The following is a 14,375-nucleotide window of genomic DNA, read 5'->3' on the forward strand; positions in this document are numbered from 1 at the left end:
GGTGGAATAATTCACACTAAAGCGCCGTTCCCTTCAGAAAGGCTGGCAGCCTCAGGGCGATATAAATGCTGAAATCTCCTTGATTGTTAAATAAAAGATTATTGATAAAATAACTGCTTCTAATGTCTCTGTGCTGCCAGCAGAAATGCAATATCTTTCAATTACTGCTTGGAAGCAAGGCTTTCCTTTTGTTTACCGGAAAAAAACAACATGAAGAGAGATGCACGGAGAGGACTGTAAAATGAAGGTGAATCTATTTTTGCCGTACTCCAAATCCGGTTGGGGCTTTGCGCGTGCAGAGCAGTTACCTGCTCGTCGGCACCGTCTGACACCGCTGTGCCGCAGGGGAGGTGTCTGGCCGGGGCCAGGAGCGTGACAAGGAGCTGGCACTTCGGCTGAGCCCCGGCACGCCGAGCCACGCAGCCGGCTTTCGGCACGTGTGGGGCTGGCAGGAGGACGGGGCATTTCCCCCGTGCCGGGGGAGCGCTCAGCCCCTCTGCGGTTCTGCCCGACCCGAGGAAAACCAGCACACGGAGGTGCAGGAATGACCCGAGCACCTTGTCTGCATTTCTTAGAGCCGAGCAGGCAAAGCCATCTCCTGCTTGGAACTAAACAGGGAGCAGAGGGACTGCCCAGGCTGCCAGCCCAGCTACGGAGAAACGAAATGTGAAGTGCCTCAGTAACAGCTTTGGTTCGATGATTTGGGGCTGCAGAGGGATGCGAAGCAATTCACTGTCCCTCGGAGGGCTCCCCAGCTCCGCTCGCCCAAGCCGAGCCTGAATGCCCAGCGCCAGCAAAGCCCAGGGCAGGCGCGGGGCAGCAGCCTGGGAAACACGGCTGAGCTGCGGGGGGGCCAGCTGCGTCTCCAAACACAGAGCACACAAAGCACCACACAGAAAATTCCTTTTCCGGGACCCTCAGGCCAGTCTGCAGGTTCCGGAGAGGTAACCTGCAGCAGCAGCACCCCCCCGCCACGGCCCTGGGGCCACGCGAGCCCGCGGGCAGCACTCCCCCTTACCAGCTCCACGCGCCGGCGGCTGGACTCCAGCTCCCTCTGCACCAGCTCGTCCATGTCAGCCTTCATCTCCTCCATCCTCCTCTGGTAGTACCTGGTGCTCTCCTTCTCCCGCGCCTCCGACTCGGCCGCCTTCTCCAGCTCCTCGCCCATCTTTATGATGCTGTCTCGCAAGCGCAGCACCAGCACCTGGGGAGGAGGGTGCGAGGTGAAGCAAGGCAGATGGAGGTGAGGAGTTACAAAGCTCTCCACGAACATCAAGCGATGTGGAGGCTACTCCCTCCCCGACCCACACCACAGAGCCGGTCACTATTATTATCATTATGGAGCATCGCCCTGAAACCTTGCAAGTGGCGGCAGCTGCCTGCAGCGGTGCGGACCCCAGTGACCCCAGCCCGTCCCTGCACCCAGCTCTGCACCCGCAAGAGGCAGCGTCATCCCCCAGGGCCACAGCGCATTCCCCGGGGGTCCCACGGAGACGGCTGCTGCTTTGGGGGCACAAGAGCGTTTTCCTTCGCCCCTGGGCTGGGCTAGTTCAAGCAGCGGGAAAAGGGACAGCAAGTCACCAGAAGTGCTGGTTAATGGGGACAGGGAAATATTGCGATCGAGCCTGATGTCCTGACTTCTGGACGATGCCAGAGCAGAGGGATGCCTGTTGGAAAGGTGCTGTGATGGGTGTGCCGAGCAGTCAGCACACACCTCGCTCGGCGCCCGGAGGCAGGGACTATATATTCCTCTGGTTGTTTATAAGCACTGGGTCCACTGTTGGCTTTCGATAAGCACGGCGGTGAAGCACGTATAGATAACGTCAGTGGCGTGAACTCTATGGGCTGGCCAGAAGCAGAGGAGAGCTGGCCAAACACCCCACCTGTCCCTCTCCACCCCTTCCCGTATGCTTCTCCCCCCAAAGCCGAGGCGGCGGCATCGCTGCGCCCGCCTTTGCAAGCAAGCTGCATCTCCCCGGGGCTCCGCGTCCCCTCTGCGAGCGGTGGAGAGGTGGTACCTCAAAGCGCTTCATCTGCACAGCCTGGAAGTCCAGCTGGCTCTCCAGGTCACGGATGCGGGCTTCCTGCCGGCTGACGATGGAGCGCTCGGCCGGGCACTGCTCCAGGCGTGCTGCTCTTGCCTGTGCTGCCTGCAGCTGGGTGAGGACGGGCTGCGTTAGCACCTCCCTGGCCCCTGGCCCACGCAAACACCTCCCGGTCCCTTTCCCAGATCCCCCACCAGTCCCTCGCCCCGGTGCGACGTGCACCGCACAGCTCCTGAGGTGACGGGGCACTACGGAAAAGCATCGCCTTCTTCCCGAAGGATTCCCTGCTGTTAATGCCGCACAGTAAATGCATGACACAAACGTGTATTTTTGAATGAAAACCATGCTGGCAAGCTGACACGTGTCTGGATCTCTTTTGCTTTTCTCTTCTCACAAACTCTTTGAGGACAGCAGGCGTAAAAATTCACAATTTACCCCTGCGTGGAAAGCTGCCTGGACCAAGTTGTTTCTTCAGCTGTTACACTGAGATTTCCAAAGCAAACCGCCCTTTTAGTGATCCCGGTACAAGTTTGGTTCAGATTTTGTATTTGACCTAGAACTATGAGAATTTGTCGTCTTTTATCTGGCCTATCTCTAAAGCACCACCCGCTCTGCCTCAGAGGGAGCGAGCCCTGCTTCTCATTCCAGGGCAGCTTTGCTACGCTCCAATAAAGCACTTAAGTTAATGGGATTACTCATGTGTTTAAAATTAAATCCACGCACTCCAGGAGGGTCGGTGCAGCCGCAGAGGCGAGGCAGTGCGGCACCCACCGGCACCCACCCGGGGGTCAGCCCCGTCCCGGGGCCAGCCCCATCCCAGCCAGGGCTGCGGGCACGCAGCAGGCAGGCAGTGGCTTCTGCACCGTGCTGCCCTCGGGGGCAAGAGGAGAGGAACCTGACCGTTTTACAACGGAGAAGTGGCTTTGTAGCACCAGGGTGGAGGCTTGGTCTGATTTCAGACAAGAACACAACATCCATGACCGGCATCGGCGAAGTGCTGGGCACAGACGTCAGAGGACGGGTGGGTGGCTCTCGCTCCTCAGCGCTGGGGGCTACGTGCTGGGGAGGAATTACCTTCTCCTGCAGGCTCTGCTTTTCTTTCTTCACATCCTCCACCTGCGTCTGCAGCTCCCGGATCTGAGCGATATCCGTTGCCGACTGTGGAAAGAGAAAGCCCAGCACTGGGAGCAGACCCGAGGGCTCGGCGCAGAGGGCACACGCCGGGAGGAGCGCGGTGCCGAAGGCTGGCTCGTGTCTGCTCCTCCTGCCACCGAAACGGCCAGCCACTCCTGCACTAGGCTGAAGGAGCTTAATTCTCCTGACTCAATGCAACTTTCCCAATTTGTGAAACAAATATTTGTAGATCAGGACAGAAACCATATTGTCAAGGTCATTTCTGTCCTCGGGGTCCTTTCAGATACAGACTCCCGGCTCCGTAACACCCCTGCAAGGGGCACCAGACTGTGAATTGTCAGTCTCGCCAGCCCGCCCCCGCTCCACCGGGAGCTGTGGGGTCCCTCAGCTCCAGGTACAATCCTTTGGGAGAGCCGGCCTTAGTCTGGATATCGCGCAGAAAGCCCCCAGGGCCGCCTGTCAGCACTTTTTAAGCTCTGCGTGAGAAAACAGTGAAAGAAAGAATACAAAAGGATCCAGACAGGGATGCTATAGGATTTCCCAACTACTGAAACTAAAGCCAAGATACGTCTTGAAAGAAGACTCAAAACTGCGGGTGAGAGGAGACGGAGCCGTGAGCCATTCCTTCCTCCCGTCACAGCATCTGCTTCCTGGGGTCTCCGAGCTGCTGTGTGCCGGGGGGGACCGAGCCCCGAGCCGTTTGCTCTCAGCCAGGCTGCAGGTTTTCCAAGCGCCCTCCCGGGTAGGGGGATGCTGCCCAGCCTCCGCTGCCCCAGCTCCTACCTGGGCGATCAGAGCTTTGTGCTTTGCCATGAGCTCGTTCAGGTCTTCCTGGTCCTCGTCGATGCGTTTCAGGAGGTCGGCTCTCTCGTGCTGCAGCTGGTAGAGCTGCTCGTCCACCTGCGGGAGGACCCACGGGGCCGCTGGTTCGGGCACCCCGGGGGGACCCGCCTGGACCGGGGCGTCCTCTGGGACACGCTGCCGGCAGCCCCCGGCCCCGTCCTTGCCCCGGGAGAGGCAAAGGCAGCTCCCGCCCCGCTGCAGAGGGGCACTACGGGACGCTGCGCCCTTGCAGGAATTTTACCCATCCCTTAAACCCCCCGGGGCTGTTGTTCCCAAAGAGGCTGGGTGATTTCGTTAAAAAGCCGATTATTGCTCCCAGACACCAAGAGGCAGCACTGCCCCGCTGCCCTCCCACCTCCCTGCGCCCGCTGCATCCCCACGAACGCACCAGGCTCTTGTTCCTGCTGAGGGTCTCCAGCTCCACGTGCAAGTTCTCCAGCTCCAGGGCTGCCGTTTGCTGGGACCTCTGGGCCTCTGCGCACTTTGCTTCACTCTCTTCCAACTGGGAAAAATTGAGGGAGATCATAATTAAGGAAGCACTGGGTGTCTGCAGAATCCACGGGCTGGTGATGCTGCTCCCCTTGCCGCACAGCCACGTCTATTTACACTTCGCTCCCAGAGCATTTTCCCCTGTGAACGCACACGGAAACTCAACCTTTTACAATCTGTGCTGCTCTCCAGCCCGTCTGCTCCTGGTTTACAGTGAAAAGGGCTTCCTTGGCAGCTCCCGGCACACCTAACCGTGGATCCCAACACCACCGACTGAAGTAAGCACCTCGATCTGCACGTCCACCCTCTGCCTTGGCAGTGTCACGGTGAGGTAGAGCTGGGATCATTAATTTGCAAAATTATGTGAATTACATGTAATTCCTGATTAGAGCAATTCATGATTTGGAGTTTGCAAATGGTTTTTTCATGTGGCATAAATTGCATTTGCAAATACACATGAAATATCACATTTATAAATGCTAATTTGCTCTCAGTTTCTATAGCCCAGCCATTAAGATTGCAATGATCTTAAATGGGCTGCAAACATCTGGAAGATGCAGCATCATCCCAAAAACTCACACCGCCAGGACAGAGGAATTTATGTAGGCTGTACCTGAACATCCAGTTCCTTCCCTTGCTCGCTTGGCTTACTTTCTTTTCTTTATGAAAAAGAAAACTAAACCCCTCCGCTTGCTGCTCATTTCCCATGCCCAGTCCTGGTTCCCCTGCAGAGGATGCAGTTCCTGGGGCAATGGAGGCTGCTGTGCACCACGGCGAGAGTTTGAGCATTTTAGGCTATTTCCTGGGGTTTACTCACCTTTTTTTTTTACTCTCTCCCTCGAAAAAGGGGGGATTACATAGTACTGTAACTAGAGCACTCCTCAGCTCATTTCCCTCAACTGTTTGGGATGATTGAGAAAAGTTGAGCAGGTAATTTTCTTCCTCAGTGCCTAATCTGCAGAGGAAATGAATGAAAGCGTTTTTCCCTTAAACTCAACGATTCTTTTTATATACCGGCAGAGTGAATCTCTGAAGGGCCGCTGCCCTGCCCAGCCCCGCAGCGTTGCACCGGCACGCTGCCCACCCGCTGCGAGGGACAGCCCCGTTGCGTGGGGGGGGACGCAGCGCAGTGCGCTCCGAGGGCCGGCCACACGTAACAGCCAGCAGCCACGGAAACCTCTTCTCTCCATCCCAGGGCCAGAGCAATGGCCTGACCGGTGCACGCAGAAACGCCGGAGGGTTGTCATCTTCAGCCTCCACCTTCCTTCCTAAATTGCATGCCCTATTTTTAACTCCTTCGGTGAGAAAATCAGGCAGAGAACGTGCCCCCCCATTGCCACGAGACACAACGTCAACGACTCCCACCAGCAACTTTGGCAAAACCTCTGGAAGCAAACGCACATCTGCCCTGAGGGCCTGTCGTCCCACCACGGAGGATGGGGCAGCGGCTGGTCTCTGCCTCCTGGGACCACCCTTTCCATCCCTGAGCCTTCTGTCAGCCCTGCACGACCCAAGGAACGGATGGGAGGAAATAGCCCCGAACATCGTTGGGTGTCCAGCTACAGTGCCGGCCAGAAGCTGCTCACCGTGGGAAACATAAAGTTCTGGCATGGAGACATTCAGAAGTTTGAATCCTGCTAAACTGTTATTTAAAATGATGTTCCTGCGTCCAGACTCAGCTGGTGTTGATAGATGGTCTAGTCGGTCTACTCATACATCTGCTAAGCCACTCTCACAGCGACACGCGCCGAGTTCCCCTTTCTTCCACCAGCTGAAAAATAGCCTTTATGTTTTGCATAAAGCTCAGGCAGCCGTTACCGAAATGACCCGAGCGATAGCTGCTGGGAGACGTTAAGGGTGGCCAGTCCGACTGACTGCTGGCTTCGTGGCCAAGGACTGGTCCACCTGCCCAGCTTCAGGCTCCTCCAGAAGCATCCTCGTCCACAACCAGCCCCTGGGACTGGCCTTTCCCCTGCCACGATTCCACTAAAACTCCCGATAGTTCAATCGGAGAGGAACGCATCTCCAGGACCTCTCATTAAATACCAGCTTCCGTTTCACTTCGTGTAATGGAATTTTCCCACTTGGGAAGAATAAATTGAAATCCCCCCCCAAAAAATGCATAATGTATGAACTTCTGAGCAACATTATTTTGCTGTGCTACACCATCTGTTAAATACCTGCGTAAAATGGATGCTTCAGCCTTATTAAGAAACAATGCTATATTTCTAGCCATATGGATTTTGATTAACGGAAATGTAGCATTTTAGCAAAGTTTTTATTCTTGTGGAATTTGTGGGCTGGTGGTAGGATGTATTGGCATGAATGCCATTAGAAATCGTTTAAATTTAAAGGATGGCATAATCGTGAGGCATTTTTAATGCATGCAGTCTCAGCATTAGCGGTGCAGCAAAAACCTCAATATTCCCAATATTAAGGCTTTCCGCTCTCCTTCTCCAAAGTGTGAGGCAGCCGGGCAGAGGCCACCCACCGCGGGAGCCGGGGACGGACCCTCGGATCAGCACGAGGAAGGGGTCCCTCCGCATCAGCCCACTGCAGCGAGCTCCGGTGCTGGGTAGGGCTCAGCCCCATCAAGGGCACCGGGGGCTGGGAAAGAGCCAGGCGGGGCTGCGCATCATCTCCAGCCCCAAAGCGGGATTCAGGGAATGCCGAGGGATTAATCGTTAAGTGTAGCATACAGCATCAGCTCCATAATGCTTAAGAAAGAACTCGTGAGTGCCAAAAATGGCCATTCCTGCTGCCTGCCCAAGCCATGGCCACCCCCTGCTCTGGCTGTCCAGGTCAGTGGCATGGGCACGGGCACGAGCGTGGGCATGGCCACGGACACGAGCATGGGCACGGGCACTCCGTCGAGCTCACCTTCCCCTTCTCCCTCGGCGCAGGTGGGAACAGCTGCTGCTCACAGCTGTTATTTATGCAGAACTATTATCTCAATTATATATGTATGTTGTCGGAATCGCTCATGCCTCCCGATTAGTTTGTTTCCAGGGGAAATGTACAGTACAGATTAATTACTGAGCAGTTTCGGAGGACCCGCATCGTTAGCTCAGCCCCGGCGCTCGGCGTTGCGGGATGCACGTGCACGGCCAGCGTGGGGACAGCCAGCCTCGTGCCACCTCGGGGCCCCGTGGCAGGGCACCCCGCGGACCCTGAGCTCACCCCGGGGCTGAGACCGTCCCCGGCCGGTGGTGCGGTGGGCACAAGCCCAGCACCCACTCGCCGGGTCGCTTAAACGACGGCAAATCTGCTGCGATCCCTGCTCCTGCCTTACAGCATCCCTATGGCAACACGTCCCGAACGCAGCGCCTCTGGAGCGCCTTATTAGACAGATAGAAGACGTATTGAACAGAAAGTAATTAACAGGGCTACGGGGAAAAAAAAAAAATACTTAACCGCTGTTGGCTTAATTACAGAGAAGTGCTCCTTACAAGGAGACCCTCGGCAGTGCAAGAGGCACTTCTGGCCCTGGCCGGGGCGGCGGGTGCTCACAGAGCGCAGGGACGCCGCTCGCCCCGCGCACAATTAAAACCAGGAGATCTGCAAATATATCTTGCAGCTTCCCCTCGTCCGAGTAGAGGGTGATGCTCCAAGGGGCAGGGAGATGCCCGCTCGCCCGAAGGCACCCACCTGCTTGCGCAGCCGCTCCAGTTCCTGGGCGCCGGCGCCGGGCTCCCCGGGGGCTGCCAGCAGCAGCTGCAGGTCGGCGAGCAGGGCACGCGTCCGCCGCAGGTCCCGCCGCAGCCGCTTCTCCACGTCGAAGTCGCGGTGGCCGATCTGGAGAGGGAGGGGAAGAGGGGGTATCCTGAGCCCTGCTGCCCCGCTTCACCCCGCAAAACCTCCGTCAGACCTTTCCGTCCCACCCCACAAAATTAAACCTCTAAAAACCACCAACTGGGAAACATTTTGGTAATGTCGAAGTCATGATGCAAGAAGATATTAAATATCTATGTATAGATATTGCAATTTCCCCTCTTTATCAAATAAAAGTAAATTAATAGATAAATAAAAGGGAGAAAATAAATTACATAAACATCAAAACTGGCAGATCGCACCAAAACACCACATTTTTTCCCACCAGAAAGCTGTTCCTCTGAAAACATTAGCCCACCCTTGGTCTCCATCAGCCACATGCTTGCCCAGGGAGCCATCCCTGCGGCCAGAGGGACAGCCCAGGCGCACGGCCGGGGGCACAGGCGGACACCGTGGGTTCCCAGAGCCACAGCACCCCATTCCTCATGGCCACCGGGCACTGTCACCCCCCTGGGACACCCCCCTGGCCAAGGGGTACGGTCAGAGAGGGGCAGACCCAGAAGACGCGGGTCCAGTGTCTGCCAAGAGCTGGCACAGAAAACGCGAAAGTCATTGCGTGACCGAAAAAAGCCAGAAAACCCCTCTGCCCCTTTGGGAACAGGAGTGACGAAGGGAGGAGAAAGTCAGCCCAAAGGGGAAAGAGAAAAAAAAAAAACAAACATGAAACGCTGATGAGGAAAGCTTCATTAGGAGTTATTTACACATCGCTAATGCAAAGCATCTGGAGTCCCCGTCAGCTGCGGAGGGATGTAACCGATGCTGCTGCCTTTGGTGGGCTGGCAGCGATCGCTCCTGCGTGAATCCCCAGCAGTGCTGGCGGAAAAGAACTGCTGGGTGATTCTGGAGGCTCGAACCCGGGCAGCGTGGTGTCACCACGTCACCCTGAAGCCTTTTAAAGAAAGCAGGTAGGAAGCACCTTAAAAAACCAAAACCTCTACACTCCCCCCTCAAGCTGGGAGCAACCATGGTTACAAGGACAAAAGAATTAGAAAAACACCAAATAAACAGGGACATGGTTTCCGTGCTTGATTTCACACTGATTGAAGTATAAGAGCATTTTCCATTTAGTCTGTTTTCCACAGCTCTTCTTCTTTCAAACCTGTTCTCCTATTTTCTGTTCACTGGCTAAAATTAATTGTGCAGATTTGACCTTGTAACCTGGTTTAGAGCTGTCTGGCATTTGCTGGAACCAGAAATCACTGGCATCTCCATTTCCTTAATTAGTTTTCTGGGGTGGCTTTTTTTTTTTCCTTTTTTAATAAACTGCACCGAAGCACACTGTCCACTGTAAATCAGATGGCATTTATAGCAACACTGCAGCGGAGCAGATTTGCTGTTATCCCTGCCATCCCTACAGCCTGTATCTTGGATGCTGTTCAGCATCATTTTCCCGTAGCTCAGGGTCTGCCCACCGCCCCAGATGATGGATTTTGTATCGTAAGAGGAAACAGCAGGTACGGCAGCCGCCGCCACCTCCCACCATTGCAGCCTGGTGCTTTTTAAGTTACAAAGCTGGGATTTCATTTAATCGCTGCTTTCAAGGCTCGCGTTGCATTCCACATGCACTACAGCAATACCCGGACACACTATGCCACCTCCCCTTCCCCTCGTGGCGGGGGCCGGGGGCTGCCCGGGCAGTGCCGGGGGACGGTCCCGGGAAGCAGAAGGTGCCTTTCCTCGAGAGCCTCCCCGGCTTTGCTCCGTGTAGCTCCTGCTGCCTCCTCATCCATCTTAGTTCTCCTCCACCGAACAAGAGGGACGTGTTGGACTGAGAAGCAGTTATAATAATACCCTGCTTTTATACAGCAAGATTTATTCTGACAGTTCCCAAAACATTTTATAAGCCGGGAGCCAGGCGGATGTTATGGATAAGCCTCATCAGACCATTTTGTGTCTACTTGAAATATGCCCACCATTTCAGTGTTGCAAAGCTCCCAGATTCATCCCATTTAATGAACACATGCAATTGCCGGGGCCGGTGAAATGGTGATAGCCAGCCAGCTTGTGCCGGAGGACGCGCTGTTTAATTACCTTAACTCCAGATAACCAGCTCCTCCTCTCCCGGGCATGCAAGGCGAGTTGCAATGCGACGGGGGCTGTGCGAGGGCGGTTGGGAGGCATCAGCGCAAACCCAGCCTTGCTGAGCTCGGGGTGCCCTGGGTGCAGCACCTCTGAACACGCCAGACTGATGCCATCCTCCCCCTGGCAGCACCGTGGCCCCAGGGAAGGGCCAGGCGGGACCTCGCTTGGTCACCAGAGCTCCTGTAGCAGGAGCTGGTACATGAAATGGGCCCCGGGCTGGCTGCTTGGTGATGCTAAGTGACGCCCAGGCCAGCAAACGCTGCTCAATGAGGCTGCATTCCGGCCCTCACCTTCTAATTTAACAGGAGCAGCTGTGTCTGCTTTTCCCATTATGTGCACTTCAATCACTGCCACGGACACATTAGGGAGTGAAAAAGGATTTGTTCAACAAATGTGTCTGGGACAGAATTTCTCTGCAAAGAGCAGAATCTGATAAACTGCTTTTCTGGGCAGTTGGAGCTGCTCCAAAATTAGTCCTGGTTAGTTTGACTCTCATGAAAATATCAGCAAAAAGTGGATGCCTCCCCTTGCTGAGATGAGTCTCCCATAGAAAAGCGAATAGTTCCCGTCCGCAGGTCCTTAGTGGGACCGGCTGCCGCCTATATGGAGCCCCCAGTCCCAAAACCCTCCTGGCACCCAGTGCCTGCTGCGGCACACGCCGCTGCTCTGACGGGTGGTGTTTGGAAAAGACGAGGGATGGAGGGCATCCCAGCCAGCCGCACGCGTGTGAACAACCAAGCCGTTGCCCTGTCCGCGTGCACACATTCACGGTCCCTTTTTTATGGGCAGTGCTTTGAGCCGGGGCACGGCCAGCGAAGCAGCTGGGCTGGCTGGGAGGAAGCAGCAAGGAGAGCGGAGCACCCTGGGGTGGGCACCGTCCTCTTACCTGCTCACACAGGGTGCCGATGAGCCCCTCCAGGTCCTGCTTCTCATGCAGCACCATCTGCTTCTCCTCGTACTCCTGTTCCAGCTGCATCTCCAGCTGCCGGAGCTGTGCACGGGAGACAACCCCAGCCACGCTCAGAGCCCGGCCGTCCCCTGCCGAAGCCCCGCACCCCGGTGGTGCACAGCCACCGCCATGGCGGGGAACTGGGCGGCCAGACGGCCCCGGGAGGGGCACGCACTGAACCCTCCCATCACTGCAGCTGGCGATAGAGACTGGGACCGGGCCACATCCCCTGGCACCGACCTACCCTCTTCTGGCAGGACTGCCGCACGTCCTCCAGCTCCTCGTCCTTGTCCTCCAGCTCCTTCTGGTGGATCTGCTTCATCCGCTCTATCTCCAGCTCCAGCCTCTGGTGCAGCTGAAAGATGAAGGAGAAGGGAGGTGCAGGGATGAACGCCCCCAGCACACCCAGCCCCAGCCCAGGTAGGGCCACGCTACCTGCTCCAGGTGATCGACAGCGGCCGTTTGCCGCTCCAGGTCTTTCCGCTGTTCGGCAGCGCTGGCCTCCAGGTCCCAGAGCTGCTTCCTGAGCGCGGGCACGGTGTGCGTGTCCAGGGCGCTGGGGGTGCTGAGCTCCTGCACCCGGCCGGCCAGCGTGGTCACCCGCTGCATGAGGCTGGCCGCCTCTGCCTCCTTCTGCTGCTCGGCAGGGCAGAGCAGCGGGTCAGCAGCCGAGCCCCAGACATGGGAGAGGGGGCTTGCACGTGCACCCCGCTCTAAAAACCCGAACGGTTTTCCACAGCATCGTCAGAACGCCCACCATGAGCCCCAGACAATCCTTTGCTTCTCGGTTTTGCTCACTCGCCCCTGACCTCGCCTCCCTCCTCCCGTGGGCTGTCCCCGCAGGGGTCCCCCGCAGCCGCTGCCGCCGGGGGTGGCTGGCAGCAACCTTGCGGCTTCCCCCCGCCCCAGCACGCTGTGCCCCTGCCGCTGCGGGGGGCTCGGCGGGCGCCTGGTGCAGCACTGTCCCACGGGGACACAGACCTGCGGCTTCCTGCAGGTGAGGTTGCGGGTAGAGGCGTGAAGAAGAGCACAAGTGACTCCAGAGAAAATGAGGGTGGGCCTAATTAGCTAAACCATGGGATGGGTATCACTTGTAAAAAGTGATAATCTTTCTTCTGGCAGAGGATAATGTATTTAAATAACATCAGACACATCCTAGAATGGCGCTAAAAGAAATTGGAACCAAGTTGCCGGGTTTGTGCCTGATTGCCTGTGCTATAATTGCAAAGATAATGGCTTTGCTCTGAGAGCTGCTCCCAAAACTGGATATAATGCAGCAAAGTGAGATATTTTCCGCTTACCTCTAAGCTCTGCTGAAGTTTGCCCATCTCCCATCGGATGCTGGTGTTCTCCTGTGACACCTTTTCACGGAGGCTCTTCTCAAAGGCAGACTCCCCCAGGGCCTGCGCTAACTGCAGGTCAAACCTGGAGAGGAAACGCACGTTACCTCTCCCGAGCAGGTCTGCGACGGCACCACGGCTGCGTCCCGGCCCGGGAAGCTGCTCCAAGGCAGGCAGGGAGACAGCCTCAGCCGGCGGCCAGCCGCTTCTCCTGGCACTGGACTTTCCAAGTGCTTTTGAGAGGATGTAAAAAAAAAAGCCCGTTGTCTGCAAAGTGCTGCCATCATTTTGTGAATCCCTAATTACTCTGCACAAGTGCCAGCCGCGGGAGGCGTTGAGCAGCACCGATGTGCACACAGGCGGGCGCCAAGAGCAGGGTGCAAAAACCTGCTGCCATCGGCTGCTACGGACCCAAAATACCCCAAAATGCGCCTGTCCGCAGGCAGCAGCCTTCTGCCCCCCCAGTCACCACAGGCAGCAGCTCTCTGCCCGCCGTCACCGCAGGCAGCTCCCAGGGCCGGCCGGGACTCTGCCGCACCGAGGGTTTGGTTTCAGCTCAGGAAGCATTGCAGCTTCAGAGCAACAGTCCTGGGAGCAGTATCTCAGCACAGACAAGCAGGAAACACCAGCATCGAAGTGTAAATGAAAAGAAATTAGAAAGAAAGCAATTGGTGATTTCCCCTGTTTTCTGTGCCTGCTTGGTCTTGGTATCCTGTTTTTGGGCAGAAAACCCAATTCCTTCCCAGGTACCAAACAGCAGCACCAGAACACAGGGCTCCTCTCCTCCACACCAGGTGCCCAGGTTGCCAGCAACGCTCCCGGCACGGGCACGTCTGTGCCGAGGGCACGCTGCAGCCTGGGACACCCCGGCATGAGGGTCCCCAGGCACCCCGCGGCACGGGAGCCAGTGCGCTGTCCGAACCCCAGGCAGCTCTCCCCACGATGCCACCGAGCGCTGCATGGGGAGTGATTTCTATTATGGAAGTGTGTTACACTCACACAGCAATGGGATGTAAAAATAACCTCCCGGCTTGGTGCAACCTCCAGCAGTCGAAGTAGCCAGAAATAGCAGCCCTTCCAGGAACTCCTCACCCGAAGCCAGGCGGGGACCTCCCTGCGCTTGACCCTCACGCTGCAGCAAAGCGAGGAGCGTGCCTGTCCCTGCCCTCCCGCCCCAGCAGCCCCAGCCCTCCCAGGCGCTCCCGCCAGCCTTACTTCTTCTGCCGCTTCTCCAGCTCGTGGCTGCGGCTCTGCTGGCTCTCGGCAAGCACCCGCGCGTCCTCCAGCTCGCAGGCGAGCCGTCTGCACCGCCGCCGCAGCTGCTGGGACACCTTCTTGGCTGCCTCGCACGCTGCCTGCACCTCGCCGAGCTGCGGGCAGAAGTGGCGGTGAGAGGCGGAGGGACCCTACGGCACACGCACCCCGCCGCCGCTTCCCGCCCGGGGCTCAGCCCCGCTCTGGTGCCAGGGGATGGTTCACCCGGAGATCTTTCACCAAACAAGGGCAAATTTAGGTGCCCTGACCCCTCGCACTCCGGGCATCCTCCTGTGTGCCTGCAGCATCCCAGCCCTCCTGCTGAGTCAGCAAAGCTGCGCCGGGGCAGATGCCTGATCCCGTTTCTCTGCGAAAGGCAGGGGAGATCCAAACGAGCTGGATCCCCCA

At 57.1% G+C, this 14,375-nt stretch overlaps 1 protein-coding gene across 1 annotated transcript in view; it reads right to left on the reverse strand.

Annotated features, from left to right (window-relative positions):
• MYO18B (myosin XVIIIB) overlaps positions 1-14,375 on the reverse strand; it is a 73,418-nt gene that overhangs the window by 21,970 nt on the left and 37,073 nt on the right. Inside the window, 11 exon segments of the mRNA XM_075769497.1 lie at positions 1,019-1,204; positions 2,019-2,156; positions 3,120-3,203; positions 3,963-4,079; positions 4,411-4,524; positions 8,160-8,306; positions 11,311-11,415; positions 11,618-11,728; positions 11,809-12,009; positions 12,675-12,798; positions 13,929-14,083. Of these exon segments, the coding sequence (XP_075625612.1) occupies positions 1,019-1,204; positions 2,019-2,156; positions 3,120-3,203; positions 3,963-4,079; positions 4,411-4,524; positions 8,160-8,306; positions 11,311-11,415; positions 11,618-11,728; positions 11,809-12,009; positions 12,675-12,798; positions 13,929-14,083 (1,482 nt within the window).

The sequence above is a fragment of the Balearica regulorum genome, chromosome 17 (genome assembly GCF_011004875.1).
Source record: "Balearica regulorum gibbericeps isolate bBalReg1 chromosome 17, bBalReg1.pri, whole genome shotgun sequence".
In the NCBI taxonomy this organism is placed as follows: domain Eukaryota; kingdom Metazoa; phylum Chordata; class Aves; order Gruiformes; family Gruidae; genus Balearica; species Balearica regulorum.